Source organism: Crassostrea angulata, chromosome 8 (assembly GCF_025612915.1).
Source record: "Crassostrea angulata isolate pt1a10 chromosome 8, ASM2561291v2, whole genome shotgun sequence".
Lineage (NCBI taxonomy): Eukaryota > Metazoa > Mollusca > Bivalvia > Ostreida > Ostreidae > Magallana > Magallana angulata.
This window is the reverse complement of record NC_069118.1, coordinates 28,403,153-28,418,713: the sequence shown is the minus strand read 5'-3', so window position 1 is coordinate 28,418,713 and position 15,561 is coordinate 28,403,153. Positions and strand designations below refer to the sequence as shown.

The following is a 15,561-nucleotide window of genomic DNA, read 5'->3' as shown; positions in this document are numbered from 1 at the left end:
ACATCATTTTATAGAGGTCATCAAGACCTTGTTTAATGCCGTTTTGGAAAGTGTAGGCAATCTTTATATTTTTCACACAATACATTAGATTTATTTCATTAGTCATAAATAGACAAAACGCCGAGATTTGTTACTTTTATCCTTCATTTATCATAGAAAATGGTTGTTTAAACCATTATTTTTCATTGTGTTTACCAAAAATTAAAGCCTCGTTTCACCCTATTATTATCATAGTATAGGTAGGTTCAGATTGTCCAACCTTACTGGTTGAAAAAACCACTTTCTGCCAAATATCATACACTGTTAGTACAATACATTTGCAGCAGCCTTTTTTTATCATGGGTAAACAAAAAAAAACTTTGTCAATGTGCATCCAGGATAAGAAAAATAGATTAATATACATATTTAACACTTTCCAAAGTTTTTTATCCCTTAACCTTTGTATTTTAATGATTTGAATCTTCTACACCTTTTCTCCAGCGGTTAAAATATACTTATATTTTTTTAAGCAGTTTCACTCTTGTTTTCTTTAATAGATTCACATTCATCACTGGGGTTTTCTTCTATTTCCATTGGTGAAACGGTCGCTCTCTTTCCACAGAGCTTTTTGTGGACCAGTGTTCGAGTCCTAGTCACAACTAAGCACATAAGATAAAGCAGCGGAAGGATGAGAAAAAGAACTCCCAACATGAATAAAGCTGTCTGAGGCATGTTTTCCCAGTCCAGCTGCACATACACGACGTTGTTTGTAGTTTTTTGGTAAATGACGGAGAAAATAAGATACACGAAGCCATAAATAAATGGATGAACTAAATGTAGAACGCGCATCGGTTTCGCGCAGATGATGACGTTGGCACTGACGTAAACCGTGTTCATGGCATGAACCAAAATACTGTTTGGACTGGTATCTGGAAAATGAAAATTTAAAGATTATATATTGTAGTTTACTGACATGAAATATTATTTATGTATTGAAATTGTTGTTTGGATATAAAAGTATATGATTAGAGCAATTATAATATATCTTTCTTTAAATACTAGTATGAATTCATTTCAGTTTGCATTAATTTTATATTTCTGTTTGTTATACATTGCTGCCTACCATTTGGTATAAAAAGGTAAAAAAGGATGGTGATAACAAGGGCCACGGGCGTATTGATGTTAAACTGGACCCAAGCGGCCTTCAAATACCAAGGCATCACTGTGCACTCTGCAATATATTTATCAGTACAAATGATCAAGACAATTGTAACTTATATTTCCTTTACTTTTATGCATTTTTCCATTAAGTCAAATCAAATGTTTATAAATACAATATTATGAAAGGCATTGATGACCGATAACATACACAACAGTTCTAAAATATGGTTATTTTAAATGAATTTACATATTTATGTTCGGATCTTTATGAATGTATTGATACATAATAATTCATAGTAGTTTGCCGATATACCAAATGTAATAAGTTGTTAAAGGTCAGTTTATCTAAAATATAAGAAATAGAGAGAAAGGCAAATAAACGTTAGAAACAACTTATAAGTTTAAAACTATTTTCAATATCCATGCATATGGCCTTATTGTTTAATAAATATCGACCTTCAATTTTATCCAACTAAAGGACTTACAGATTTGATTTTCCATTCTAATTTATATTTACCACTTTTGATGATATCCCTTCGTCGTATATGGACATAGACAGATGTTACACAATCCCATAAAGTGAAGATTCCCAAGGTGGTATATCCCCAATAGGTAAGGTAGGAAAACCATTTGAGATCGAGCTCGACGTCCTTATGGAAGTACGGCTGAAGCCCGAGTCCGAGCAAATGAAGAATGGCCCAACAAGCAGACCAACCAATGAACAGGAAGGAAGGACCACACTGCAATACGGACCGTACAGTGATAAATTATCTGGTAGCTTTTCCTTACTTCCAGTCTTTATATTCGTTCAATACTTTAAAAGAAACCTTTGCAAGATTTGGTTTTATCGAGTTTACTCTACCTACATGTACACTGTTGCGCTGATTCATAATACAGCCGTTGCACTAACACAACAAAATTGTAACAATGTAATGAAAAGATAACAAGTATACATGTATATTTTTGTGAGGACGTATCTTACATTCTTAAGTTGAAATAGCCCAATAACGTGTAGATTATAGCTGTGCTGGCTAGTGGAACAGTGTTTTTAGATGAAGGTTGGGATTGTGCGTCTTATGGAATTGTGATACTATTGAAAGAAAGTACAATGATTTGTATAATGTTGGTGAGACGGCATGTTTTACCAAATGCTGCCAGAGCTACAACGTGTTGGGTTTGCGTGTTGCTGTATAGTTTGTTTGTTGGGGGGGGGGGGGGGTGGGGGCTAGTATGCCTATGACTCCAACTTCTCAATCTTTTAAGGTAAATTTAGGAACAATTACCTTTACTGCGAGAAAAAGTGGGGGAGGGCTAAACCATGTCCCTAATGGTTGGGTCTAACTTTGCAAAAAAAGTCCCTAGCCCCCCCCCCCCCCCACCCCCAGGTTCCGACGCCTATGAGTCTCGGATAGAGATACATGTGCAATGGTCATCCCTCAGTTAACAAAACTAAATTATTTAAGCCTCGTGACATTACAACAAACAGTCAGAGTCGTATCCTGACAGCAGACGGTAACAGCTAGCCATTGTATCCTCATCCTGAATCAGACCTGACAGTTTCGTCGTTACATAGATAATTGTGATCTGATGAATCCGTATGATATATTTGTAGACAAAAATGACAATCTCTTCGTGTATGAAATTAACTGAGGCAGAATAAAGAAAATCAATATTCAAATTACTAATAAACAGTAATATTTGTTACAGCAATATAGTTAAAACAGGACATTTCGATCTGCAGTGTCAATATGATACATATGCTCCATCTGTTTTTTATTCATGATAGTTGTTTCTCTACACTTGTCTACTATTTCAGTCTTCAGAATAAAATTATATGTCTTTATAATTGTCATTGTGAGAATTCATTTTATACATAAAGCATATATATATATTATGTAATACAAAATTGATAAATGTTGATACAATCAAATTACTGTGGAATCATTTTTATTCGTTGGGGGGGGGGGGGGGGGGCAATGTACGTAGGTATGGGCTCTTTAGGATGTAAATTCGGTGGTAAGGGTTACCCACGAACGCCACCAACATTGGTCCCCCCTGAACGATGATAATTCCACAGTATACGTTTAATTTGTTTATATAATTATTTAGATTATCATTTATTTATCTTATCCAATATAAAGTAAATATATTCACAGAATTTATAACTGGGGCAACAACATTTAGTACCCATGCGTCTTTATCAAATCAACTTGATGTTTGTTTCTACCTTACCGGTATCAGTCCAAATATATACATGTATGCTGTAGACGATATGCATGAAATGACAGTATAGCCGATTTGAATGGAGACCAAAATCAATGTATTGACTTTACCAGGTGTTTTTAAACAGTACTAAGTAATTACTTAAATTCATTACCTGTAACTTCACAAAATCTACTGGGGCGTCATAATCCAATGTTAAATTTTTCAAAGAAAATTCTTCTTTGACATTAACCAGACAGGAAGCACAACGGCGATTTTTATCTTTCATGATAAAAATTTCATGGCATACTAAATGCTAAGAGAAAGAGTGAACGTCTATATTAGTAAACACTTTTAAAAATAATAACTGACCTGACTTAAGTTTAAATTCTTTCTACAAACACTTGCACATGTACGAGTACGAAGATCTATACCACAGACCATTTAATTCTTTTCACGTTTTGAATAAAGTCGTTGAAGATTTAAATCCTGCTCTCTCCTCTCTATTCTCATGTAGAGTTAAACTGGACTTCTTAAATTAAAATTGACTGTCCTTACGATTCAAAACTAAGGACAGCTATAGAAATAGGTCACAACTGTTTACTATACCGATTTTTTTTGGGCATTACCAGGCATGTTTTTTCGTATTTAACTTAAAGAAGGCTTAACGTGAAGATGGAATTTAATACAGTTTTGATTATATAGGTCAGCATTGTTAACTACAATTACTCCTGAGATCATCAAAATAGACTGCAAATTTGTTGTCAATTCGTATTAATTCCGAATGTTCATGTGACATTCCAATGCGATGTTAGATGACTTAACTATTGTTAAAGAATTAAATGCTTACTCTCTTCCTGTAAAGTAACAATAACATGTACAAAAACTTATTTATTTAAACTGCTCGTTTCATTTAATATACAGTCGTAAATCACTCCTTTTTTTTAGATAAGCGTATCCTGAGCTGTATAAGAGAAAAAAATATATTTACATTTTAATTTTCAGCATTAGTTCTGGCATAAGATTTACAATTGAACTTAAATGATATTTTAAATAATAAAAGCCCATAAATATTAAACGCGAAACTTGAGTTTGGCATTGAGGAAGTTTTAAAGCTTCCTACATGTTATTTTTATTTCAGTGTATGAATATGAATTTGAGTATGGCTTTGTTTTTGTTTTTTTATTTAAACTTTAATGTCTTCATCAGGGACGATAACTGTGTTCAAGAATGTCTCCCAAGTCTGCGGAGTATATATGTAAATAGAACAATTTCTTGGGTAGGGGACTTTACGGTTTATTTTATGTGCCTTTTGATAATATAGGTGTTAACTGTTAAAAATTTAAATAGAACCACTTTAATGCACGGTTTAAGATTTTAGACCAAAACGTAAAAAGAAAAACGAGCGACCTTTAGGTCCCTTATCCTATCTCAATTATCGTTCGATGTTATACTCTTTTAAGAAACGGAAGATATAAGACCATTTCTTTAACTCCATGCAATGTTTACAAAAATGATCGAAAGCTCAGAAAAACCAAGTAGCTCAAATAGGTCCTTTAAGGTCATTTTTATGTAAGTTTCTTTTCCGCCATCTATTCGTTTTCTTTTCCCCGCGAAATGATCCGAAAAAAAGTTGAAAGCAGCACAAAACGCAAGCAAAATTTAGATTCACCTTCGGCAAAAGACTATTTAGGTTTGTACGGAATCTTTGTTCTGACATCATTTGGTGATACTTCGCAAGGCAATTCACAAAGAATGTTTGATAAATTCTTCAAAATAATCTGATAGCACCGCATTGTTCAAACATTAAAAAAAATCGAAGTACTTTAAGTAAAGATTTCCGAGTTGATTTGATGTGTATTGAAAACGTTTTCATGAACTCGCATTATACTACATATGTAAATAGAAACATTGAGTAAGTATCAAATGATTTAACTGATTTTATAAGCGTATCGATCCTTTTTTATATTGATATCGAATATAATTAGATCAAAGGAGGGTCGAATATTTACCACCCCAACCAAGATTAAATATTGCAGCCTCTACAAAAACAATGTAACTTGTGTCTTTTACTAATTAACAATTTTTTATTGTCAATTAGTCCATGACTAATTATATCAAATGATAAGGAGAAGTCCTGAATAAAGATGAAAAATGAAGATTAATAAGGTTTTACGTCCGTGCGGTTTTATTCAATATGGAAAAGTGACCGACACGGGGACGCGTACCCAGTTTGCCGAAAATGCGATTTTGTGAGAATAAACTAATGAAATTCTTTCTTTAAATTATTCTTTTGTTTCGGGGTGTAAACGTCACCAGCGCACATGTGTTCATACGAAGCACGCATGATGATGGCTAATTGATTACGTAACAATTTGACAACACATAAGAGGTGATAGAAACTCGGACTATACTTAATCCGAACACAAAGTATAGCTAACTTTGAGCAATCTTATAAAATCCTTGTTCATTAACTTTTCACCTACACAATTTATCTAACAGATCAATTACTTACAAGAGCAATAGATGACAAAACATAAAAGACAGATTTTAGCAACCCTGACAGAAGGTAAATAATATATGTATTTATCAAAGGTCCAAATAACACGTGTTCGTGTTTATTTACACCTGTAATCTATTGTTTAGTTGTTGGTCACCTTGTCAGGTGACATTTAAATATTCATTGCACGGGTTTTAACTGACCGATGTTAGCGCGGAAAGTTATATAGCCATTCGAAGGCTCTTTTCAGTGCAGATAACTTCATTCCCACCCACCCGCCCTTGCTTTTGATGTTTATCGGAATATTATGTTAAAATATTGTTCTATTTTGTAGAAATGAAGATAAAGAAGAAAACCATGTATTTAGATTTGTGTAATAAGTAAACTGCACTTCAGAGCGCTTCACATCCTAATATACGTGTTTGTGTTTTATTTTATAAATTATTTATGTTCGTTTGAGTGGAACGAATAAGAACATAAATGTAATGTTACATCATACTTACTCCGAAAAGTAAATTGAGACATGCCATCGGATTAAAAGAAGAATTTGATTGCTTTACTTAGATGTTATTAAATCAAAATATTCAAAAATATAATTTTAGTTAATTTGAAAACAAGTTTTCCTCACGACACTTGTACGCTCGGTTTCATAACGGGATGTCTAGTAATAGATATTGTGGAATAACCCTAAACAATGTATTCCGCCGCTCAGCAACATTACATGTAAACTCGAAGTATTTAGATTACTACAAAGATGTGATGTTCAAATATATCAAATGTAAACTGAAACTGACCAACTGACATGCTATACATTCTACGTTCTTCTTTAAGTTGGTGGTAAAATTTTGTGCGAAGAACGATTTCAAATGTTATTTATTTGACATCCGATATTACACAAATAAGCCTGGCTAATCAAGGTTAATAAAATATCTAGCTTGATGAGTAATCTTAGTTCCCTCCCAGGGTACTCTGTAAAATTTACCGACCCTCCTTCGCGTTATTTCGTTAGACGCTGCTTGGCAACAAATATTTAATTATTAAAAGCAGTATTAAATAGTTATTTGTTCCTGTTCAGACAAGCCTACATGTTTAAATAAGTCAATGTACTTACTGATTATGTTAAAATTATTTTAGATTAGAATGAATACAATATGAGTTAAATATTCCGTGGATTAATTAGTAGATTTTAAAAGTATTTTATTGGTTAATTTAATACTGTACCTTCGTAAATTATTTATCATGCAAGTATATTTAACATATTTTGTTAACAAGTTCCAAATCATTTACATTCCGTTTTATCTTCGCAGTACTTTGATTCATTTCATTGACTGCAGGTTTGTTCCGTGAAAGATTGTTGAGCAATTAATTTTGTTAACAAATAATTCGTAATAAGATATAAGGGAACTATTTTACGAGTTTTGTGTCATTTAAAATAATTCAGGTGTAAACGCCCACACAAATACATGTAACAGACTATTAAGGTTCGTCAGAATGAGTACATTATACTTTCGAAGGGGGCGTAGACATTGTTACAAACGACACTATTTTTTAAAATTGAATAATGCATGCGACGTACAATTTTCATGACGATCCACAAACGTAAAATTGTTAAAGGCCTTTAGTGCATTTTAATATAATATAATTATTTCCTTTTTGATATAACAACAGGAAAATTGCCGAGTTCATTTTTCTTTAATTTCAAAGGAAATTTAAAAAGAAGAAAAACGTATTAATTAAGTTGTACAATTTCATCCTTGTCACATCTGATTGATGGCACGTTAAAGAAATACATTGTAAATGAAGCATAACGTCTTCGGGTTTAATGTTTGTTTATTGAAATTCATGATTAACAACCGTGACAGTGATGCAATATGAAAGAAAATAGCTCCGGGTTCAGTGTTGTACTTATCGCATACTTAATGGAGGAAAACAGCCAGCATGGCGAAGGAAGAAAATGTCGGGTGTTCTAATAACTGCAAACAACAATGGAAACTGAGTAATTTCGGACTAAATCACCACCAGCCAAGGGACTTTGTGACTTTTCAGGTTAGTAGGCCTACTGTACGCGCCCAACTTCATAATGTTGTCACGATTTAAAAAAATAAGCTAATTAAAAAATGTCGTTGAGATATGCTAGTAGACTGATTTCATTAAACAACATTTATACGACGGAATTTATTATTTGTTGAATGCGTGGATCTAGAGAGGCGGGGTCGGGAGTCTTAACCCCCCCCCCCCCCCCCCCACCTATAAAATTAAAATTTCTTAATTTTACATAGTAAATATCAAAGAGTTGTGTAATTTGGGCAAATACCTTAAAGTTTATAAATGCTCAAAATTACGATAAAAATATAATTGTTTTAAGAATATACTCTCCATTATCCTGTTTATTTTTATCGTGTACATTTTGCACACTGCTATGTACGCTGCTATGTGCACCTGCAGTCCAATCTAAGATTGTAAAAAATGTCTACATACGTTTGTACACTTTACTTATGTTATTATGTTTAATTTATGAATCGTATGGTTCTTGGTAATAAACAATATACAACACACCAAAAATATTCCTCGGACCCTCACATCACTTTAAAAAAAGTTCTCGATTCGTACTGGGCTTGGTAGATGATATATTTCTAAAGTGTAATTGATCGTTTAATATATATTATATACACAGCCACAACAGGAAATTTTTGTTAAATAATTCAAATGAAGTATTGCAGATCGAAGTACGGGTAATTATCATGTACGATTGAAACAGTTCGTGGGTGTAGGATGGGTGTGGTGTTTACAAGTTTTGAGTGACAATCGAAACACATCCAGTGTACCGTATAAAATCATTTCATGAAATCAATTTAACCGCTTACGCTTGTTAATCCGGAACAAAGGTTAATCTGTAGTCTTTTTTACACTTGGACTTTGTAAATAATAGTTGTACATGTGCACAAGTCCGGAACGGACGCTTGTCAATACGGAACAAACGCCGAGAATGTGTATGTAATATGATATAACATTTCGACATTGTAAATAATAGTTGCACATGTGTACAAGTCCGGAACGGAATATTTTTCTCCAGGGATGTTCCCACCTTTCTCTTTATACTATAAAAACTTATTCCCAATAACTTTTAATTTCAACAATTAAAAAAAAAAATCATGTTAACTTTTCAGTCTGTTTTTGGAGAAAGACAATTGAAAGTTTAAGTAGTATATATTTTTATGGTCGTGTAACAATGTAGCATGTTTATTTTTGCAGAGGGGACATCCTACTATTTTTATTGTCTGGGCTACAACATGGGCCCTATTCCACGTCACTGTCCTAGGTCTCCAGCCCTACTTCTTTCGAGAGGTTCTGCCCAACTGGATTTGGTTCATCTTTTTGACTAACTGGAGTTATACCGTGTTAGCCATCTATTGTATAACAGAATCTGTCGTCGCCATATATGTTAACGTGCGTCGTAAAGACATCATAAATGGAGGTAAGAAACGATGTTTTTTTCCCAACAATCTAAATAACATCAGACTTATAAAACTGCACCTATACGGTACGTTATCATTGAGGTGAGATTAAGTGTCTAATTTCAATTGCATATTTCAATCACTGTTAAACAAAAGAAAAAAACCCAGAAAAAACTTTTTCAAGAGTTGAAGATATATATGTTTATAATTATTTTTCAATTAATATTAATGATTATTTTTAATTAATATTCAAAAATGCAGAGTAAGATCTAGGACGGGGCCAAAAGTCTAATGAATACAGTTATGTCTATATATTCTAAATTATTTCGATTCGACACTTCCTACCGTTATGTTCATACATTTTCACTTCTTGCAATAATTAATATATTAAAGGCAACTTTGATTTTGTTAAGCAAGAAGCTATTACATTTTTCTTGGAAAATATTCAAGTGTTTTTTTCTGCCTTTCTATTAAATAATGGATAAATGTTGTGTCTTTCCGAAACAGACTCCGATGCGTCGCCATGGTACCTGAAGCTGCTATGGGTTCTGTACTACCTCTCAACAACCTCCGCCATTGTCGTGACATTGCTTTCTATTGTAACTACCGATAAAGGTAATATCAATATGCTTAAATCAATGTTTGCTCAATAGAAAGAATTTACCCGTATGATAACATGCAATTATTTCAAACATGAATTCTGATATTTAAGCTCTAGACTTATTATGTATGGTTAAGGTCATGTGCAATGCATTGATATACATGTACTTTCAAAATCTAAATTTTTCATCATAATCAATAAATTGTTTCCATTTATGATTACACACATATTTAAGAGGTGAATTGAACTAAACATTTGGAATGCAAAAGGTGTAGTAAATCAAATGGGACAGAACATTTATTCCGCAATTGTGCACGTAACAAACCAGATATGTTAGATAGTCAGTATAAGATGATTGTGTCGTTTCCTCTCCAAAAGCATATTTATGAATTTGGTCGTTTAGAATGTTTATTTTTAGCATTATCACTTTCCTGAGTAATTGAAATTTACAAAAGAACTATATATGAAATGAGTTAAATTTGGTCCTTATAATTCGCCATTCTTAAGTGTTTCTGGTACAATAAAATGTTATATTTTAGAAGAGTTGATGTAAAATATATTTTTTACCTATTTGTTTCATTTATTTGCACTCACCGGCAATATAATTATGACGTCAGAAGTGACACTATTAATTTTCTATTTTTCAATCAAAATCAATCAAAATTGACATTTTTCTTATCTTTTTATGAATTGGAAATATAGAGCGCATGCTTAAACAAGGAAATTTTTTTGTCACTTATTAGCCTTGGATTGTTACATCTCAGATTAAAATATTTTGTTTGTTCAAATTTCCTGAAAGAAAAACTGCTTGAAAACAAGCTGTGTTATGCTAAAAATGGGGGGAAAATGTTGTCTTTACGATGTCATATTTATAAATTGTGAGCAGTTGAATCAAAATGAACATTATGTATAAACATCACATATACGAGGGCAATAGATCATACTGAGTTGTTCCCTGCACCAAGGGAAAAAATTCAGGTCTAGTGACTATTCAGGCATTAAATAATTGTTTTATTACCTAATTCCTTTTTTAGTTAGTTTTCAGACTTTATAATTTGCATATAAATGGTTTTAACATACCCGCGTTCCAAAGTACGTTGCCGGTCCAATATATCGCAATCTCACAGTCTATTGACTGTCAGGTCAGAATAGACGCAAATATTTAATTTGTAATAAAACAATGAAATCCCTTTGATTAGGTAATAAAGTCCTTTGTTAAATGTTTATTTTACAAACTTTTATAAATACACTGTACCTTATTCTGCAACTATACTGAAACGGTAGAGAACTTTTTACGAGAAATCGGTGGAAAATAAAAAGGCAGATAGTTTTTATCATCAACTAGGCACTTGTCATATTCCCCCACTGCAAGCAAAAACATTCCGTATACAGAGAGCTTACCTGTCCCAGTCCTTATTTTGAATGAAGTTCATCACTTTGGTCTAGAACGTTAAAAAATCTATAATCTAACCGAATGGATGTTAAAAAAAAAGACAATTTTGATAGTTATTTTGCCATTACGATTTGTCATGATGACTTTTATTTTATTTTTTCAGAGGTTGGTGCAAACAACATTTTGAAGCACTTCATTAACAGTGTTTTCGTATTGGTGAACCTTCTGTTGACCCGGAAACCATATCGTATTCTTCATTTCTACATACCTTTCGCCTATTCGGTCGTTTTCATTTTGTTCAGTCTTGTCTACCAGATAGGCTTCAACCAAAATGCTATATATTCAGCTTTGGACTGGAGTAGTGTTCCGAAAGTCTTCATTTATGCTCTCGGAATCCCTCTCATATTTATACCGCTATTAACTGTTTTGCTATATACGGTAACATTTATAAGAGACACGATCTGGAGACAATGTGAAGACAAAAGCAGACAAAATTCAACGCAGAGTTGTTAATAATCAAATCCAGAAATCCAAATCAACATGATATTAACACTTACGTAGCTGCCGTTTGTATAACACAAGAGCGGAAACAAACAAAGTTACATGCAATATTTTTTTTTCAAACAAAGGAAGGCACCCCAATGGCTATAGTTGACACAATAATGCTATATTGTCTTTGGATTCATTTACCACTAGTACTGAATATTCAAAGAAAATGAAAGTTGTGGTGAACAAATGAAACATTATAATTTTTTTTAAACTACTGCTTGCATGTAAAAACACTGTTTTTTTTAATTTGTCCTTCAGAGCTACTTAATAAATGTACATGATTATGATAGTCTTTTGTTTTCTATCATAAAAATAAAGTTTGTTCTATAGTCTATTTGAGGTTTTTTTTTTATTTTACAGAAGTTATATAAAGTATATTGATACATGTAAGACATAGACATATCTACTAGTATGTACAACATTTAGTGAAGTTTAGTTAATAAATGCAGTGCTATTATTAGAATCTTTATTCCCAACAAAAGAAATTTAATCTTCTTTTTAAAAAATTATTATGAATGATAAGTGTTTGTATTATCTGAGCTCAATTTTAAACCACTCTTAACTAACGACATATATTAATTTATTAATATAATAAATTAACATATTATAAATAATTGGTATTATGTTACAAGCAAGTTAAGAACAAACTTCATTTTGGCGCATCTATATTTAAAAAAAACCCAAAGATATCGTATGTTTTTTTGGGAATATAAATCACATTTTTAAAACTAATAAAATTGTTGAAGGGATACTTGACAGAATACAGACATGTGTTACACAAGTTCACTTTATAGTATTATGCCTAGGTCACATTTAATCCGATGGTGGGACAAACTACTTTCCTCGTATCTCGGCTGAGATGGCAGGGGATAGTTTTTTTGGTCGAGGAAATGTGAGGCAGATAGTGCTCATATATGAGATTTAATTTTTCAGTGGATTTTTAAATTTGCAAAAATTGGTTTGCATGCAGGGGACACATGGTCCCGACTCTTGAGAATTTTTAAACATTTCAGAATAAAACAAGTACAACTTACATATAGCACTATAAAGAACGGCCAGGGACGGTCTCAAAATTTTCTGAAAAATTGCCCTTTTTCACATTTTCACGGGTCCAGAACCACGCTCCAGTCCCGAGCAACTGCCATAAACTACCATAGGATTTGTAGCTTAATGTATACCCATGCAAATAATCACCAATTGATGGGGGGTCAATCACCTTCTTTTCGAGTGACATTTCGTGTTCTGAACCCACCCTACTTTTCAAGCACAAAACCGAAAGTGAAAATTTTGGCCTCAGTTTCGCATTTTTATTCCATATCTGACGAAAAGTGCTACCAGTATTAAAGTGTCATATATCAATGAAATTGACATGAGCTCCTCTATCCACAAAATGAATGCAATAAATATTCTACCAATTTATACCCCTCAAATAACCAGCCAAACCCCAGGTTCTCCCTTTATTTCAAAATTTCAAAACTATCCCCTGCCACCTGAAGATAGATCGTCCGATGCTGGTATCGGACGACGCGGAGCAGTCACATTAATTCTCGTAACACCCATATCTTTAAACGTTTGACTAATTACTAGTTGGTAAATCGTCGGTCGATCGTCGAACGTTGAAACACCCTTTGATTTTAACGTTCGGTCTGTTACATTTTTGCAATTTCTGAATATTCACTGGTAACCACGTGGGTATTGCTTCAATTTATAGACGGAAACGTCTGCATCATGGCGTCGTTTACCTGGCCGACGTTTATCGACCGATGGACGGTAGGTGTTTACGTAATCCATCTATGGTCAGTCGTCGTCAATCAGCTGATTTGTCACCCCCCCCCCTTCCACCCCTCCAACCAAAGACCAGTCGTCCCTCGGCTGATTTTCGGTCGTCAATCGGTGTATAGCGGCCAATATTTCAGAAAAATTCCAATGCTTAAATGTCAATAGGCCGACGACAAACATTGTCTACCGATGGTCGGACTATTGTCGGACGATGGTCGGACTATTGTCGGACGATGGTCGGGGGTTACTCGACGGAGTACACAACTATTTCAAAGGAAGAAATCGGTCAGCGACGCAAAAAAAAAAAATATATACATGTAATTGACCCTGATGGTCACATGGTTGGCCGACAAAAAAAGAAGTCGATATTAGCATAAACAGCGGATGATGAACTGCCGACTGTCGTCCAAATTATCACATTAATTTTGCCTTCAAAATCCGGTGGCCGTTGGTCGCTTTTTGGAAATGTGACGAGTCTTTTTTTTAAACAATGTCATTTTTGGGAGTTGATTTTAATCAACTCTCCTATGCAGTTACTCAGGCAAACCGAAAGTGAAACAGTGTTTGGACCTAAGCACAAATTAACACCGCTGACAACATTTAGTTCTAATTAATAAATTCGATGTAATGAGTTCTTAAACATTGTTCTTCAAGGAAACTCATTTATATATACCTTGTAAATAGTCAGATTTTAAATGGTACGAACAATTAAGATATTTTTTGAAGTCGTACATTTAATGTATTCCTACGCCAGAGTTCAATATAGTCTCGTTCAACCAGACGCTCGGCTGTGTCCGTAAATCTCCGACAAGCATAGAATCTCTTGCTTGTCGGAGATTAACAGATACAGCTGAGAGTCTGGTTGAACGAGAGTAGAGTTCAATTTTGCTTGGATCCATACAATTTCTCTTAACTATTTCGATAACTAATACGTAGTTTGATGGAATAGTTCTTTTAATATTACACAAAATGATTGATATTGGATTTTCACGAAATTCATATGTGCATAATTCAAATACTTATAGGAATTTACTTGCCATGCAAAATAACATATCGTTGATTTTAAAAAAAAATAACAATCGATTAAATCAACTCCCGTTATTATAAATTGAACTCAAAGAGTAACATAATTGGAAAAGTATCCAAAGTTTCAATACAAAAAGTTGTTATAATTCTTCTGTATAACACAAGTCTATACAACATTAACGGACAACTTTATTGCGGAGGAACATAACTGTTGGACTGCACCTCTAAATCAATGAGGTCAAATAAAATGGCAGTTGTAAGTTTTGAATATGATTTATAAATATTGGCATAACAGAGTCACGTTTAATATGTACATGTACACTCATCACCACCACGCAACACACGTGAAGGTTAAATAAGAATGAGCTAATGATTATTGGCTCAGGGAGAAAACGATCTGTGTTACAATAACACAAAGAACTTTATATTTCCCCAAACGGCTTTCATAATGATATTCCATCGGGAAATACAGAGCCTTTTCTCCTAATGTTTCAACTTTTTCACTGAATTTTTGTTCCTGGAAAGGGCACCTTTCATTGGGTGGGGGTAAAAAGGTCTGATACCCTATCCTTGTCTGAAATTTATATTTTATAGGACATATTCACTTCCCGATTTGAAAAATAAACAAAAAAACCTTTGAGCGTTTGATATTGATAATTGATGCAACTTTTCAAAAGTTATTATTGGTTTTTCCTGGTTTAATACGATATCTCTCAATCATCATACAAATGCATTACAATATCGAAACATTTAACCATTGTCAATATAATAATACACGCTTTGAAAATAACAACGTCAAATATGATTGGTTGACTATTTGTTTCATTTTGTTTCACGATATTTAACTTGACATCTGACACTACTGTCGAAATCCCAGCGCCGGTAAGCTCCTCTCTCGTTTTCCGACGACGGATCA

General features: G+C 33.3%; 2 protein-coding genes across 3 annotated transcripts; one reads left to right on the top strand and one right to left on the bottom strand.

Moving 5' to 3' along the window:
- Positions 1 to 434: 434 nt before the first annotated feature.
- LOC128160428 (protein rolling stone-like) lies at positions 435 to 3,878 on the bottom strand. 2 transcript variants are annotated; one of them, XM_052823746.1, is made up of 4 exons: positions 3,715 to 3,878; positions 1,658 to 1,880; positions 1,103 to 1,210; positions 435 to 908 (listed from the first exon to the last, which is right to left on the bottom strand). In XM_052823746.1, exons 1-4 carry the CDS (start codon positions 3,784 to 3,786, stop codon positions 505 to 507), a joined length of 807 nt encoding a protein of 268 aa, XP_052679706.1. In that variant the 5' UTR covers positions 3,787 to 3,878; the 3' UTR covers positions 435 to 504. The 2 variants fall into 2 exon arrangements, with proteins under 2 accessions (XP_052679706.1, XP_052679705.1); XM_052823745.1 differs by lacking the exon at positions 3,715 to 3,878 and adding an exon at positions 3,518 to 3,675.
- A 3,597-nt stretch (positions 3,879 to 7,475) lies between these two features.
- LOC128161787 (protein rolling stone-like) lies at positions 7,476 to 12,174 on the top strand. Its single transcript, XM_052825179.1, has 4 exons — positions 7,476 to 7,888; positions 9,095 to 9,317; positions 9,805 to 9,912; positions 11,455 to 12,174. Exons 1-4 carry the CDS (start codon positions 7,781 to 7,783, stop codon positions 11,802 to 11,804), a joined length of 789 nt encoding a protein of 262 aa, XP_052681139.1. The 5' UTR covers positions 7,476 to 7,780; the 3' UTR covers positions 11,805 to 12,174.
- The last annotated feature ends 3,387 nt before the right edge of the window (positions 12,175 to 15,561 follow it).

Excerpts from the sequence above, each read along its gene's own strand:
- LOC128160428 (XM_052823745.1), bottom strand. The coding sequence starts at position 3,631 with ATGAAAGATAAAAATCGCCGTTGTGCTTCCTGTCTGGTTAATGTCAAA. Across the intron at positions 1,881-3,517 it reads TAGATTTTGTGAAGTTACAG|TGTGGTCCTTCCTTCCTGTT; the intron begins GTAATGAATTTA and ends TCCGTATTGCAG. Across the intron at positions 909-1,102 it reads TTACCTTTTTATACCAAATG|ATACCAGTCCAAACAGTATT; the intron begins GTAGGCAGCAAT and ends TTCATTTTCCAG.
- LOC128161787 (XM_052825179.1), top strand. The coding sequence starts at position 7,781 with ATGGCGAAGGAAGAAAATGTCGGGTGTTCTAATAACTGCAAACAACAA. Across the intron at positions 7,889-9,094 it reads GGGACTTTGTGACTTTTCAG|AGGGGACATCCTACTATTTT; the intron begins GTTAGTAGGCCT and ends TTATTTTTGCAG. Across the intron at positions 9,913-11,454 it reads TATTGTAACTACCGATAAAG|AGGTTGGTGCAAACAACATT; the intron begins GTAATATCAATA and ends TTATTTTTTCAG.